The 16406-nt window shown below is 41.1% G+C and overlaps 1 protein-coding gene across 1 annotated transcript in view; it reads right to left on the reverse strand.

The window, feature by feature from the left end:
* IARS1 (isoleucyl-tRNA synthetase 1) overlaps positions 1-16406 on the reverse strand; it is a gene marked incomplete at its 5' end in the record, with an annotated part of 97193 nt that overhangs the window by 9956 nt on the left and 70831 nt on the right. Inside the window, 8 exons of the mRNA XM_084269570.1 lie at positions 1840-1965; positions 2857-2968; positions 6394-6570; positions 7656-7751; positions 8079-8191; positions 9076-9250; positions 15711-15794; positions 16002-16104. Of these exons, the coding sequence (XP_084125696.1) occupies positions 1840-1965; positions 2857-2968; positions 6394-6570; positions 7656-7751; positions 8079-8191; positions 9076-9250; positions 15711-15794; positions 16002-16104 (986 nt within the window). The remainder of the gene's footprint in view (positions 1-1839; positions 1966-2856; positions 2969-6393; positions 6571-7655; positions 7752-8078; positions 8192-9075; positions 9251-15710; positions 15795-16001; positions 16105-16406) is intronic.

Raw genomic sequence — 16406 nt, forward strand, 5'->3', positions numbered from 1 at the left:
ACAAAGAGTGGAAGATTAAAATCACCAGGCCAAAATGGAAAATCCCAAAATGATACCTCCACAGCCCCAGCATCGTGGAGAGGAAAGAAATAAAGTCTTTCTTATCACAGCAGAAAAAAAATCTTTGAGAAAGAAGGAAAGTTTACATTTTCTTTACCACTTCCTTTAGGAATTCAATGTTAAGAGATCCATGCTGCATCCTTCTGTCCTGCCAGTGGCAGGAAACAAACCAAGTGTCAAACTGCTCAGAGTCTTAATGAGAGTTTCCTAGCTCTTCCCAGCCTTTTGCACATTATCTCTAAACATCTGTGATGGTAACGAATTGTACTTATCCACACCCACCTCTGCAGGCACATACTGTACTGCTATGAAGTACATCACTGTATATCACTACTACTGGGAAAAGAACTTTAAGGAGAGCTCTTTCCTCCTTTAAAACATAACTACGACTTGGAGACAGTAAGGGATCCAAAATTTTCAATAAACAGTCTACCTGAAAGCAAAGAATTTTGTCCAACAGACCTATTAAGTCCAGCCAAGTACAACCTGGGAAGAGGTTCTCTCACAATACGGGAATGGATTACATCAGATATGGAAGTCCCCAAAACATTCATCTATTATTCTTCTAGAAATTTCCTCTGCAGAAAACAAGCTCTAAAACTGAAGGCAGAGATGGTGAACAGACATAATTAAGACTGCTCCCCTACTGATGCTCCAAGATAGACAAAAACTGGTAACACTCAGCAGTCCTACGAGCACCCAAATCAGCCTTTCACAACACCCAATCTCCCCATTAGCTGTTGTTTCAGTAACATTTCTATGAGATGACACTAGCAAAACTTTCTGCAGCCACATCCCATTACCATTTTTACAGTATTTTATCATTTCTTTGTCACTCATTTTAGACTTAATATGAATGGTGGGGAAACAGACAAACTCTGAACTGCAACATGTGCCTCTAACTCTAAGAACATACAAAGAATTTACTACAGCTGCTGAAACATCTCTGAAGTCCTATCATGGCTTGGCCACCGTAGAGAACTCTACCTTCTGTATTTCGTCACTAAAGCACGTGGTCACCACTTGTTCTCAGTGTGCAGACTATTAAGTTGTACCTTTTTCTGATGCACTGAAATAGTACCCTTAATGTAATAAAATGGCTTCTTCATGTCAGGAGAGGATACCAGTTGGCTGGTAGGGTCTCATACTCACTCACTGCAACATCTTTCATCATGTTTCTCTTCTACAAAAGTAATCAAGCTGAAATGGAATGAACCCAACCAGCCTCTGGGTCTATGGATAATCCATAGGAGATATTTTTTACATTCTCATTCCTTAAAAGAGGCAAGTTCAAGACACCAAAGTATTCAATAGATCCTTCTAAAAAGAAGAAATGCAGAGATCCTAACGTTTCTCTAGGGTGAAAAAGCAACATTCTTCCCTCTACAGATCACAGTTTGCATTCAAAGAGAGTTCTCACCCTGCCTACTGAGGCACTGGGGAGGAGGAGGGAAGCATGTGAAAGCTGATGGCAGCTGGCCATCAGTACCCAGCATAGCCTGGACCTGATGGAAACGCCTTCTGAAATAAATCAGGTTTTGTCCTGATGAGAACTGCAATGGAAAGAAGGTAACAGAAGAGGTGAGCATCGCTTAGCACAGCTCTTGGAAACATTTGATGTGACTATAAACAGAGTCTCAGAAGCTAAGTACTATTAAATAGAATATTTCCTTACACATTTTCTTCTTAATTTTGTATATAAACAGAAAAACTCTGCAGTAAATAACTCCCAGCTGCTGCTAGAAAGCCCTTCAATTTTCCCTGTCGTACTCCATTTACCTGTTTTTCCATTAAAAACTGTCAGTTTCAAATTTTTAAGACCAAAAATGCAGGAGACAGCATCTACAAGTCCCGTGAAGTTCAAGGTATTATCTCCTTTTGGATTTTCCAGCAGCAATACACCATCTAAAAACAAAATTAAGAAATTAAAATGCGTTTTGAAGGAACATCCAAGTTTCAATGATTTTCTAATGACTTTTTCTAATTACTTCCAGGTAGTTTGCAAGCTAAAACTGGGCATCTTCCAGAAATATTGGCAGTAGGAAAAGTCAACAAATAGAAATGAACTTGAGTATTCCACATTTAGAGCATGGAAGTTATATTTGTTTTTATTAACAAAGCAGTCAAACTTGCATGTCCCTGAATTACAATCCAGTAAGGTATTGATTAAAACCTGACAGAGTGTCCTCTGAGACGTTCAGCAGCTTCCACCGTCACTACGCAGGGAGCAGCTCTGCACCCTGGTCACCAGGCACACTGACTGTGACACACTCACTGTAAACACATGTAAGAAAAAACCCCAACTCCAGAGTGTATTTAGATGTCTCTGCTTTTAATATATATCCCAACCTTGTAATACTTTTAACTCATCTTCTCATTATCCAAGACATATCTCCAGCCTGAAGTATTCTTTTCAGCTCTACACCTAACACTGAAGCTGTTCAACACCAGTGTCTCCTCCACAGAGAAGCATCACCTACAGCACTGCAGCAGGAATGACAAGTTCAGCACACACTCCCAGATGTGTACATACAGAGTCTGTATGGCACACAGGCCCTTCTGCATAACATAATTCCCAAGCACACCTCAGCATTTATTTCAGGTCCACATCAGAAGACATCGTGGCCATCTGGTTTGCTTTTAATAGACTTATTTTCAAGAATAAGTTAAAGCTACTATTGGAAGGGAGTTTGCACCATCTTACAAACAAATCTGTGGCTCCAACATTAGTCACACCACTTCCCAAACTGTCTTTAACACCGCCACTGACAAATCAAACCCAAACACCCCCCCTACCTTGCTCTGTCCCATTCACACAAACTCTGAGGTTGACGTAGGCACAGGCTGGACCAACACTCTGATGCAGACCACCTCTGACGAGTGTAATTTCTAGCTCTGAACCTTTCAGCTGAAGGAAGAGGAACATCATCATTATTTGAATATTGTTCTATTGAATAAACACAACAAAATATCCTATTGAATAAACAAAACATTTTCTTAAATAAACAACAATAAGATCTTGTCTTATTATGGCAAACATGACTTACAATAAGATAGAAACCTTTGCCACATCTTCCTGCAGAGACAGGACGCTTCAAACAGCAGTTAGTTTTAATGTAAGCTAAAGACACAGCGACATTTAACATGTAAGAACCACAGAGTGGAATAAACAGCCAGATAGTCACAAGTGATGAGCAGTCCCCCAAAACACAACCCAAAAGTAAGCATGCTTGGGAAGAACACTCCTCCAGAGGTAATCCAGAGTATCTGAAGGCAGGACCCTGCTCTCAGGGGCTGTCTGGAGCAGCCTTTACCTGTCTCCCAGAGGCTACTGAGAACAACCAGGGTCGCAGTTGCCTTGATACCACGTTGTGCAGGCTGGAATGGCTCCTTCACCTACACCAATTTTCCCAAAAATCACCTTAATAAGAATTTTACTTGAACAATGATCACCCAGAAATCACTTGTATGAACCACTGGTACCAAGTGGCCATTTGAGAATTTCTTTGTCATTTGACAGATAGTCTTTGGGAAGAATCAGTCCACAAAGGTGGAAGTGCCACTCTTCACTCCTGCTACAAAGTAGGGAAAGACATTTAGGGAGCAGCAAACCTTGTTTTGTATTTATCCAGTCTACCACCAAGCAGGAATTCATTTTTCAAGTAGCTGCTTTTCATCCCAATATTTTCTGAGTAACTGCTGATTTGGTTTTGGTTGTATCTCAGAGCAAATCCTTGGCAGAGGAGCTCACAATTAAGGCCCTGTATCCGAGAACGATGCAGGGTAACTCCATGGAACCAATGATCCCGAACGCAATGACGATGCTTACGGAAGAGACAGCCTGCATTTCCTTTTTGGCCCAGTCTTTGCAGATACTTAACGTCATCCAGACTCCCATTACTCCTTTTAATAACTGCCAGAAATTTGGTGCCATCATGCTGTCACAGCTGACTGAAGTTACGCACTCACATGTGGAATTACACACTTGGTTCCTCTAACTTGCACCTGCTTCTGTATCTGAAAGCACCTAATGGTCACTACAGCACTTTCCACGTCAACGCTGCTTATCAGCCCCCCCAGAAGACAGTTGATGCTCAATTCAATTTCCATTCACATTTTCACAGTCTTTATGTCTGAAGTTGCTGGCACAAGACACAAGGCAGTTATGACTAATAAAGACGACTAACCCAGGTCACCAAACTACAAATTCACTGCACACAGCCACAGCTATCCTCACCTCTCCAAAAAGGGCCACACTTAAGACACTGAGAAGATTTCTGAGGAAGGGATTTGTGTATTTTGGGCATTTTTATTCACTGCAGTTAATGCGACAAGCTAGTTGCAGCACGACACTGAGTCGAGTCCAACATTTGCCCTAAGCAATCCACCTCTGCAGTCCCAGGGAGCGAGACATCCAAGGAAAACTTTACAGTTGCACTAAACTCCCAGTCATCTGTCTCTCTCTGCAACCTCTATTGTAAAGTCTGTGACAATGATTCAGAGGCACAGTGAGTCTGTAAGTGCAGCAGCCATCTACATGTGCAGAAGGCAACTCACACGGCAAGGACTGCACATTACCTCCCTAGGTAGTCATTCTGGAGCAACTGCAACCCCTTCAAGTAGAAGCAAACCAATCCATTCTGCCTTTACGTACATTTCTCTCTGCCTCTGTTGCCCATACATAAACTCCACAGGCTCAATTTGCAGAACCTGCAATGAATCCCTGCTAAGGGTGTTGTTTGAAAAGCCCTGTGCCCAAGATGTGAAGCGGAGAGGTAGGTACTCTTAGCTGTATGACCACTGCAAGACGATTAATCTCCATGAACTTAGTCATCAACCGCAACAGCCACCCAGAGCTGCCTGTCATATATGGTGGCATTTCACTTCCAAGCTCTGTGTCTTCCCAGTTTGAAATCCGACATTTGTGCAAATGCACAGCCTGCCCCACAGCCCTCCTGCCTCCAGGTTCCATACTAGCCCATTGTTTCCAAAACTGAAGGGAGGCCTGGTTTTGCTGACATCCAGACAGCAGCCATCCATTATATCCTTAATAACCAGCACCTTCTGGCAAGGTGAGATTTCATCTTTACATAGATGGCATCACTTAAAACTAATGCAACAGACTCTGCTTTCAGCTTCCCACTGTGTTCTTCTTCACTAGAATTTGCTACATTAAGATTTAGGAAACTGAATCACAGTAAGGTGGGAGGGGAACCACACTAGCACAGGCACAAAAGCTTTCATGGAAAGACACAGTGACAGGCAGTTTCAGAGGGACGCAGTCAGACAAGTGCTTCCCAGCACCACACGTTTCCTTCCAGCTGCTTCTACATTCTAATTCAGACTTGATGTTGACTTAACATCAACCTGTCTGTCAGCAGTATCCCAATCAAATAAGTACTAGGAAGAAATAGCAAAATATTTTAACTGATTTCTCTGCCACAATATTCTCCACTCCTATGCAGTGTGTTTCCTTTTGTTTGTCAGTGAATTCAGCTAACAGCTTTGAAAAATCTGGATTCAAATCTGCACAATTTTAGAAGTGTAATTATTAAATGTAAAACGTTTCCTTGACACATACTGTGTAATGGATAAGACATTGCTTTCTTTTCAGCTATTCTCCAGCCCTCAAGCCATTCTGTAACACAGATTCTAAGCTTGGTGTATCCTAAGTTCTTGTCTTTCCAGTCTAGCATGACAACATTTAAATTGAATCATACTTCATCTATGATTCTGCCTTTCGCATTTCGTAAGTTTGAATAAAACCATGGCAGAAGTGTTTTCAAAACATGTTAAAAAACCAAAGAAAACACAGGAATTAGTTCAATTCCACTGCTGAAAGAACAAGCAATCTGAGGAACGACATTGTTACACAGGACTGAACTTCAGCAACAGAGGGGAGAACAAACAAGCATCGTCAGACATTAATAACCAAAGCTGGTCTTAAGCCAGAAGGCAGAATTTGGCCTCAAAGGAGATGATCTTTAGCACAAAAGCACATTAGCTAAAGATAGCAGAGCAACAATGTTTTTGCTGTCTAAACAATGCACTAATCCAAGTACAAATAACTACGTGTATTAAGCTTACACAAACAAGTACTCAAGATGCTTATTTTGGTACCCAAGTGGCTTCATTTTCAGAAGTACTGCACATACAGATCCCAACTATTCTTTTTTAAACCAAGAAGACTAACATATAAATTTATAAATATAACAAAACATTCACTGTGCCCCACAAATAAATACTGACATATGATTCTTCTGTAACTGAAACACTTTTAGTTCAAAGCAGGTAACAAAACGAACTCTGCAGTCAATGCTTTTTCCTTCTTACTTGGGTTGTTTCCTGGATGAGAACTTCTTTTGAGGTAGGGACTGGGTAAGGCTTCAGGGCAGCCTTGATCGTTGCAAAAATGAAATCCGTGTGTTCCTTAATAACAGTATCCAGGTAGTCACCTTCTGGACATGACCTGTAGTACACTGTAATCTCATCTGTAGGAACCAGATTCCGCTGTGGAATACACCAAACACACTATTAATGACAGCAAGATGGCTTTAGAAAAGATAGTTACCAGATGTTTATTAAAAGTTTCCACCCAAAAAAATTAGAATAAAACTATTTTTTGAATTGCAAGAGCAATGCAAAAGAATCTTGAGCAAGAAAAAGGCCTGAAACATGGCAAGCTTTTCCTCCAAAGACAACCAAAAAGCACACCTCACTCTAGGTACCTCTCTTCCAAATTTACTTAGGAACTCTCTCCCTTAGCAAGCTGAAATCCTATCTAATTTATTCAAGAGCTTTTCTTGATGAACCAAGATTTTACTAGTGTCACCCTGAAATTAAAAATGAACAATTGCTCAGTTAATGCCTTTTTCTTAACACCCAACAGTCTCCAGGACATTCTGGTATTGTTTTAGAAGGTACCAAGTTAAATATTACTTCATGTCCTCTCCAGGTTAAGGGCTGTTTAGACTTGTCATCACCTTCACAGGTTTCTTGGCACAAAATGGAGTCACTCATCTTTCTGGATTAGTATTGCAGGAAGAAGGAAGTTACATTGGTTCAAAGTGCTTTAACATTAAGGACAGACAACATCATCTGTATGTACCATCAGAGGAACTTAGACAATTCAGTGCCATAAATGTCTCCAGCAATTTGCTAAGACACAAGTTTGTTTCTTTTAGCAGTCCTAGGCTCAGACCTCTCAGCTCTCCCCAGCCCAGCTGACAAGACATTGACCTGAGTGAACAGAGCGTAACATTTGGCAGGAGGTAGGCAGGCCCAAACCACTGCAACAGGCTTGAGACAGAAAACAAGAGGGGCTCAGTAAAACAAATACATACATAACTTAATTCACTACAGATAATGTACAGAAAGTTCACAATCTGATCAACTCCAGCTACTCAGCAATATGGAAATTCAATATCAAAGTAGTCTTTTATAAGCTTTTGTGTCTGATCAGAAAGCCATATATGAGGAGGAAGTGACACACGACTTCATGTTTTTAATTAAAAAGGTCAGTTTTTGCTGTGCATTGCCCAAAGATTTCTTAAAAGTCAATTAAAACTCCTTGTTCCAAACCACTGCTTCCCAACCTTTTTGCGAAGCTTCTGTATGCGATTAATCACTTCCCGGGCAACTCCTTCATCCACCATGGACTGGTCTGGGGTAACATCCAGCAGAACCAAAACCTGAGGTAACACACAGAGAACAGTTGAACGGGTGACAAACTAGAAACAAGTTAATATTAGCTCGCTCAGATGCACAGGCACATTTTTTACAGAGCTCCTCACTTAACAAATTCCATGTTTAGGCAAGTAACAGCTTCAAAATACAGCTGCTATTCACGTAATTCAAGCAGTCTAATTAAGCAAGCAAAACTACCCCAGGTTTCACCTCACCATTTTCATGTGATTTCTAGGGAAACTAGAAGTAACATGAGCTATATGAATAAAAACTTCTTCATCCAAAAACACTACAAACAACCAACCCAAAAAATCCCAAACCAGTTAAAATACCTGAGCATCGGAATGTGCTTCAAACTGGGCAGATCCTCCTGCAACCTGATCAAAAGTGTACATGAGGCGAAGATCTTCCCCATGGAGTTCATGCCCTTCGACAACAATGGTGCCTGTGGAATTGGCAGATGAAGGAGCAACTCTTAAAATCAGAGGGAAAAATATATTTTTAAAATTCAAACAGCTTTAAACAAGTATCAAACTTCAAGTCCATGAGAGGGGCAATACATTCACAACCCAGTTAACCGGCTGGAAAGCGCAAGGAAGACACACTCAACTATCTCCCGGTGTGGGTTTTCAGACAGGCCCTTCTGCAGGCGCTGCAGCAGCTGCTTATGTACTGATCAATGGAACGGAGTAAAACCTGGGAGTAACTTCACACCTGCTTGTAAATTTGGAATTGAAGCAATGCTTTTAGAATAAAAACTACTGCACACTGATCAGCTCAAGTTTGATTCAGTCCTACAGAAGAGCTTACTCCCTACTTAATTTTTGATCTCACAGTAGCACTTCTAGAATCATAGAATGGTCAGGGCTGAAAGGAACCTTAGAAATCATCAAGTTCCACACCCCTGCCATGGGCAGGGACACCTCTCACAAGCCCAGGCTGCTCAAAGCCCCATGCAACCCTGCCTTGAACACCTCCAGGGCTGGGCACCCACCACTTCACTGGGTAAGCTGTGCCAGGGCCCTCACCACTTTAACAGAACAGTGTAAGAGTAGTAGACATGGCCACTTCTTAACTACTGTCAGAAAGATAAGAAAAACAACTTCTCTCCTACCCTTATTAACATAAAACGTAATACAGATGATAACAGGGAAGGCAGCCTTAAGCCTCCCTGAGCCCACAGAACGATACTTTGGGATCTGTTCTTGCAAATGCTTGATTAACATACACAAATGCAACAGCTGGGTTTTTTTCTTGCTGAGCCAAAGTATTTTTGGATCTTCTCTTTTTGGTCACCATTGCCACCATTTAGTGGTTGTACCACTGTACCTGTCTCCTGGAACTCCTCCAGCTGCTCACTCTTCAGCTCTTTGATTGCAGCCATGACATGCTTAAATGCACCTTTCAAGCGCTTCCCAAGCACCATGTGATCGGGTTCTGCTCTCAGTCGGACTCCGTATTTATCTTTATTAGTAGATAGTGTCACTTGACGTACATTAAGCTCCTAGATAAATTCATCAAGAGAAAAAAAAATTGAAGCTGAAGACCAGTCATCTCTGACAACTGTGTCATGGGTGCACAACCAGGGGCCACAGACTAGGGAGTCACAAGTCTCAAGCTGAAAATTTTTATCTGATTGTCTCTATGAACAATAAACTTGCCAACACTGCAAGAGCATGTAAACCAGCCAACAATGAAACTGTCTCTCAGCAACAGATCATGCCCACCTCTTCAGCCTTTAGGTTGACACTGAAGTTCAACATGAGCTGGCAAGGTGCGCCAGCAGCACAAAGCCAACCATGTCCTGAGCTGCGTATTGCCAACAGCCTGATCAGCAGGTCAAAGGGGATCCTTCCCTTCCACTCTGGTGAGACCTCCCCCAACCCTCCCCCACTGCAGTACTGCATCACCATCTCCAGGGTCCCCAGTACAGGACAGACATAGAACTGTTGGAGGGAGGCCTGGGGAGGCCACAGAGGCTGGAGCATCTCTGCTCTGGAGACAGGCTGAGAGAGTTGGGGTGGTTCAGCCTGGAGAAGAGAAGGCTCCAGGGAGACCTCTGAGCACCCTCCAGTCCCTAAAGGGGCTCCAGAAAAGCTGGGGAGGAACTGGTGAAAAGAACAGGGAGGGATAGGACAAGGGAGGATGGCCTTAAGATGAAGAAGGGGAGATTCAGATTGGCTATAGGGAAGACATTCTTCCCTGTGAGGGTGGTGAGGGCCTGGCATAGGTTGTCCAGAGCAATTGTGGCTGTCTCCTCCCTGGCAGTGTTCAAGGCCAGGTTGGGCAGGGCAGGGCACTGAAAGTTTTAGGAAATTGATTTAAAAACAGATATACAAGTAGTGAACTCTTGGAACATAACACCACCAGAGCAGGTAAGCAGGAGGGTACCAAGGATTCAAAAAGGAATTAGCATTGGTAACAGTAGGCATATGAGGAGATGTTAAAAGGAACAGGCAGCCACATGCCCTTCAGTATCTTTAAGGGTGCAGCTGCAGATGGCTGCCTATGCCAAGAGTCTACTGCAAGAAGGGGCCAGATGCTCACACCTTCTCTGAACAGACTCTGCCATTGCAGGAGACAGCAGAGCCTGCTGGAGGAGCCACAAGTCTAAACCACTACGTCACTTCTTATCTTAACCAAAAATATTCTCATCACATCAACACACTAGAAACTATCATTAAAAACCCCTTTGTTACACACCCTGAGCATCATGCAATGCCAAATATGACACTGCACAGCAAGCCTTATCATTCTACAGTTAATTCTATCCTATGAACAAATGCATTAGACCCGTTATTTACCTCAGGGAAATAAGAGCACTGTGTCCCAATGTTATTTTGTGTCTTCAAGAGACTCTGGGTTTTCCCTGCTTTGTAAAGCCAAACTAAGAAACACACACTAGGCAAACTGTAATTTAGAAATCTGACACCTGAATTACCAGTTTCACAGCCCCACTCTTCTTATTCCTCATGTAACATAGGAGGGACAGGTCTTGGAGAGTTTTAATTGCCAATATACAACTAAAGGCTGCATTTCTACAGGTACAAACCTGCACATATCTGGAGCAGGTTTCACTGTAATTCAGCAGATTTTCTGTGTCACATTGCCCAATACTTGAAGCACTTTGTCTTTAAGTCTCCACTAGAAGGCTGCTGGAGTTTACATCAATGTGATGCAGAATCACCAAGTGGAATTGGCAAGTGAGCTACTCCAAGTCCTTTAGCGAGCGTAAGTAAATGGCAGCGTCAGCATGACAGGACTAGCAAGCAGCTAAACATTTACACTGAGAAGCAATGCTTAAATAACACCTCTGAGTGACACACTCATTCCTTAGGTGGTCCTACTGGTATGTGGACATGAGAAAACAACTGAATCTAATTTTATTTCATACATCCAGGAAACAGAATGAAAATTACGTGCTTCAGAGAATCTGTTTACATGGGGTACCACTGGAAACGAGCCCGCAAGTGGTAGAGGGTGACCTCGGGGGGGAAAAGAATGAATGAACCAAGGGGGGAAAAAAAGCAGCACAAATTGAAAGATGACTTTGGGCTTGAATACGTAAGTTACATACAAGCCAACTCCATCAGGACAAGTTTTCCATAGTCATTAAATTGGGAAAACTTTCTTCTGCATACATTTAAAAAGCTAAATGATTTCAAAAAAAAGCAAATCTGAATGTGCTTTGACTTTAAATAGTTCTTACTTCTCTCTTCCCAATACATCAAAATTAAGTCCTTAACACATCTTTCAGGTCTTATGCACATGAGCTGTAAGACACAAAATACTTAAGGAGCAAACACTGCCACAGATCATGCACCAGTTCAGGCACCAATTCATGGATTCCATCTATTACACTACTGTAACACCAGTAACATCATGAAACACTGGCAGACCTTGAATTTGTTGGAGAAGTAGTCATTTTTATGTCTTATTATAACCATACAGAGGGGTGGGAGTTGGAGGGCACACAAAGGTTGGATGCAAACACAATTCTGATTATGCATAGAGTAAAATTTCCTTGGAGAAAAATTTTCACTGGCAGTAGTTAGGAAGAGAAGTCCTGAACTAGGCTAGCAAAAAGTTTCAAATAGTAACAAAGAAAATGCAACTGTGTTCTGTTGCTAAAAGCCTTCTGGATTTATTACATTTTGTGGGCCTGGTCATTTTTGTATGACAACTCTATACTCTATTAACATCCATTTATTTGAATTATTTGCTATGTTCTGATGATAGATTAAAAGTGCAGATCAAAGACTACAGCCACCTCTGGAAAAGTGATGAATTAAATTTTCAAAGAATTGACAAGTGTATTTTTCAAGTCCTTTTGTCAGCAACTGCATAAAACCAAGTGGTGTAATTTTTCTTAAAGATTATGTCTGGCACCAGCATATTTACCAGCAGCACAGCACTGGCAATAGCTGAAGGTTCTAAAGCTCTGAATATGTAGGAGGTCGATGAACAAAGCTGCAGATACTGCCCAGTAATACTACTCACTCTGACTGTATTCATCAACCTCTTAAGCTCTGAACCATCCTAGTCAGCAACTAGATGGATTTCTATGAAATACGATAAAACACAGTGAGCTTCAGCATCAGCTTGTTGAATTTTATAGTAAGTAATACAACAATAGACAGTAAATTTGTATGTGTGCTTCCATAAAGGTTTGCAGGAGCAAATTAATGTTAATTAAAACTTACTTTTGTACATTCCACTTATGTAATAACTCCTCAAATTGTTAGGAGCCTTTCTTACCTTTTACTAGCTGTAGAAGTCGCCAGCAAATTTTGTCTGCTATCTCTTTGGAAAACATTTGAGTAAGCAAACCTCATGTCCCTTAAAACTGGATTCTGTAAAATCCACAAATCCAGCTTCCAGATCAAGAAAATGGGAAAAGACACTAATCTAAATTGCACAAGATTCTGCTATTGAAAAGGTCCAGGGTTTAAAATGATTAATAATTATAGGCTTGTCCATTATGACACTTGGCTATGAGAAATAATCAATAAGCTCAAATAACAGAAAAGTCCTACAATCCCATTTGCAAATCAATTAAAAATAATTAAAATTCTTTTAATGCCCAATTCTCATGGATCAAATTCCCACAGTAACTGAAAGCAAGAAGCATCCAACACTGATCTAGAAGGCTTGGAAGGCTTGTGCACTGAGCTGTGACTCCCTTCACCAGTGCTCTTTAGGTGCCCCCTGCAGAATTTTTAGAAGCCTTCCGTAGATGTGGATTGACATGAGCAGAAAGATGGTATTGCTGAAGTGACACATAATTTGAAGTTTAAGAGATCCTCCACTGCTTCAGTCATCTCTTGAACTCTGAGATGGTTGCTCTCACCAAGACAGATCTTTCTTGGGTAGATGAAGATTTCTGTTCTCTTTGTGAAGGAAAAGCTGATCTTGACAACGACAACTTGAACTAAAAAAAGGTTCCATCATATTTTAAGCATATGACTAGATCTTCTGTTATAAAAGCCTCCAAAGATTTCTTATTGACAGGAAGAAAGAATCCTTAACCTGCCAAGGACAGGCGTATGGTAAAGGCCACTAAACAGAACCACAAACTGAAGACAGATTGCCAAGCCCACCCATGCTATATTTTAAGAGCTCTAAGTAGTACAGAGGTCCTGAGGTGACACAACACAGTAAGAATTTCCTGAAGACAGAAATGAGACAAAGTTCCCCTGCTGTGTTAAAGTTCCCCTGCTGTGGATGGAGTTGAAGGAAAGGAACCACTCCAACCCATGGAGAATACTATATTTCCCACCCAGTTACTGTACTTGGGCAGACAGAAGCCATACACTCATGTGACAGCAGCTGGAAGGATGCTGGAAGTAAAACAGGACAGAGAAATAAGTTGTAACAATAATCTGTTTATAGCATATCCATTACAAGCACTTAAAATATGGGAAAAGGGCAGAATTCAGAGGACAATGTAAAGTGCACCATATGGCTCACCTTTCCAGATGTGAAATTATTGTGGGGGAGTGGGGGCAGGGAAAGGAGAAGTCTTTCATCAACTTTTCAGGCTAAGCTTTCAGTTCACAGGCATTTTGAAACTGTGTTAAGACTTCTACATAAAGCCCCTTGTAACAGTTAAGGAAATTCACTGGGGAGTTGTTGTTTTTTATATTATATTGTACTCAACTCCTCTGAGAAGAGCCTTGCATTAAGGCTGTATCCCTTCCTCAGAAATGTTCATAATCAGGTGGTCTTGAATGGGGAGGATCATCTGAACAACCACCTAGGTGGTTTTGTTTTGCAAGACCTCTCCTTCAGTTCTCAGAGAGAAAAGCTAGCATGTAGTCTATGAGCCACACACAAATGCAACAAGACTGCATAAGGGAAGGATCCAAGTGAAACTCCACACTGAGTAACACACGGAAGTCACCATCATGAAGTAATCCCCAATTTCTAATCAAGCCTAACGCACACATTTTGCCTAGCATCAACATCAAATCAGTTCCTTCAGAATTTTGCTTTCTTAGTGAGGAGTTGCTGTCTGAAGTGCAATCCTTTCCTCCCCAAAACACAGTCACAAAGCTGAAGTTGTGGCTTATCGCCCCAGGAAACATCTGGGTGAAAAGTGGTCATCTATCCCAATGAGAGACTGTAGCAAGAGGAAATTAAGACTGCTCAGAATGAACAGCATTGCTTAACCAATCTTCCTTCTTCCCTCACTGCCTTCCAGAGTGGTTCTGAAAGGCCTCCAGTCTTACAATGCAGGTGATATTACATCTAATACCCTGTTCAGCAAAGCGATTATAAAGCCCCATGGCTGCTAATGCTGACAGATTACACAGATCATAGCTCTTGAGATAGAATGCACGATCGTGACAGACCTCAGTCACAAGAGCCACTGGTTTGCAAGATGTTTTGAAGGCCCCAACACCTAGAAAAAAGTTCAAAGCCATACTGGTATAGTAACGTTTGGGTTTTCTTTCCTTTTTGATGAACCGCCAGGGCTCATCAAAATTCTGCACTGTAGCTGAAACACTCTTCCTTCTCACTATTCCTTCTTACTGCTGTACTTCTCTTGTACACCATGGATGTGAAACAAGATGCATATAAAGTCTATTTTAAATGAAATTTAATTGTACATAAAGACTAAAAAAGCCCACAATCTTAAGCAATCAAAAGTAACAGGCTTTGTGCCTTCGCTACAACTTCTGAAATATAATTCTGAAGTTTAAAAGATATATTTCCAGTATGAACATATAAATAAATGAAGTTTATTTATAAGCAAACTCCTTTTTCATTTCACTTAAAATACTATAGATTTTTACATGACTGACTAAAAGCAGAAATTGCTGCCAATTTCTAGAAATTCACTCAGAAAACCAAGAATGGTTCCTTCTCTTCTGAATGATGGGGCTTTTATCCAAAGATTTACAAGTAGGGCAGGCTGCAGTTCTCTAATGGACACACGTTAAGAGAGTATTGCAGTGGCATACCGGAGCAGGTGAGTGTAAGAAGCTGTATAGACCAACATCTTATTTGACATTTTATTCCTAAACACTATCCTGCAAATGTCTTGACTGGTCCCCTACTGCCCCTCACATCGAGCTCTTTTCTCTCCATCAACTCTTCAAAAACTGATCTTGATGCCCTTTAACTGGAGGAAGTGACAGTCTGTAACCCATCTCTTTGGCAATATGCAGTTATTTTGGTCTTACTTTCATCCAGAAAGTGTTCCCTGATGAAGAAGCATGTTTCTAACAGCTTCTTACTCCTTTGTGGTCAGTTTGAGCGATTAAGTATTTCTCAATATGACAACTGGCTAAGGACCACCCTCTTACTTCTGTACGCAGCACGCATTGATACCCCCTTTCATTCCAGTTCTCTTTCAAATTCATTTTGCCTACTGACTGAACAGCATCAGCATGGGAGGTTAGGGTTTAGGTTTGTTTAGGTAACCGACATAGATAATCCCATTAACATCATGTTCTTACCTCAAGTATGTACTTCTCTAAAGATCTGATATTTTCCAGAGCCTCTGGATCCTGATGGATAACAACTACTTCTTTCAAGGGATACTGGGGAGAAACAAAAACACCACACCAAACATATTTTTGTCTTTCCAACTGAGAATAACTTCAAATGATAAATAATAAATTCTGCAGTATTTTATCACTGAACTCTGTTACTCCAAACTTAATTATTCATTTTTCCCAAGCTTATCTTAAAATTACAAAGCTATTGCACATTTCCAAAGCACTTATAAGAGATGTAAGAGTTCTAACCTTTACTGGAATTGTTTTCCTGTCTCTGATTACTCTTCCAAGCTCAATAACAGACTGCAAACAAGACACGGCACTTTCAATTTTTTTGTCGATGAGATCCTCCCTGGATTAAAAAGGAAACGTTACGTTGCTTCATTCTCCTTGTTTCTGTTTGAGCAGATTGAAAACATTCTACCCCTTTCTCTGAAATTTCTCACAAAAGACTCAATTATTCCCTGTTTGGGGGCATCTGAAAGATGAACAAACAGGTTTTTCTTGTCTCTTTACGGGGAAGAAGATGAAGAAATAACTTGCTGAAAAGAAAAAACTCCACAGAGCTATTTTTGAACCATCTTTTGTTAGCACCTCTCACAAAATGGAAATGATAGATTGACTCAGGCTACCTATTCTATTAATATCCAAAAA

Source organism: Gallinula chloropus (genome assembly GCF_964237585.1).
Source record: "Gallinula chloropus genome assembly, chromosome: 12".
NCBI lineage: Eukaryota > Metazoa > Chordata > Aves > Gruiformes > Rallidae > Gallinula > Gallinula chloropus.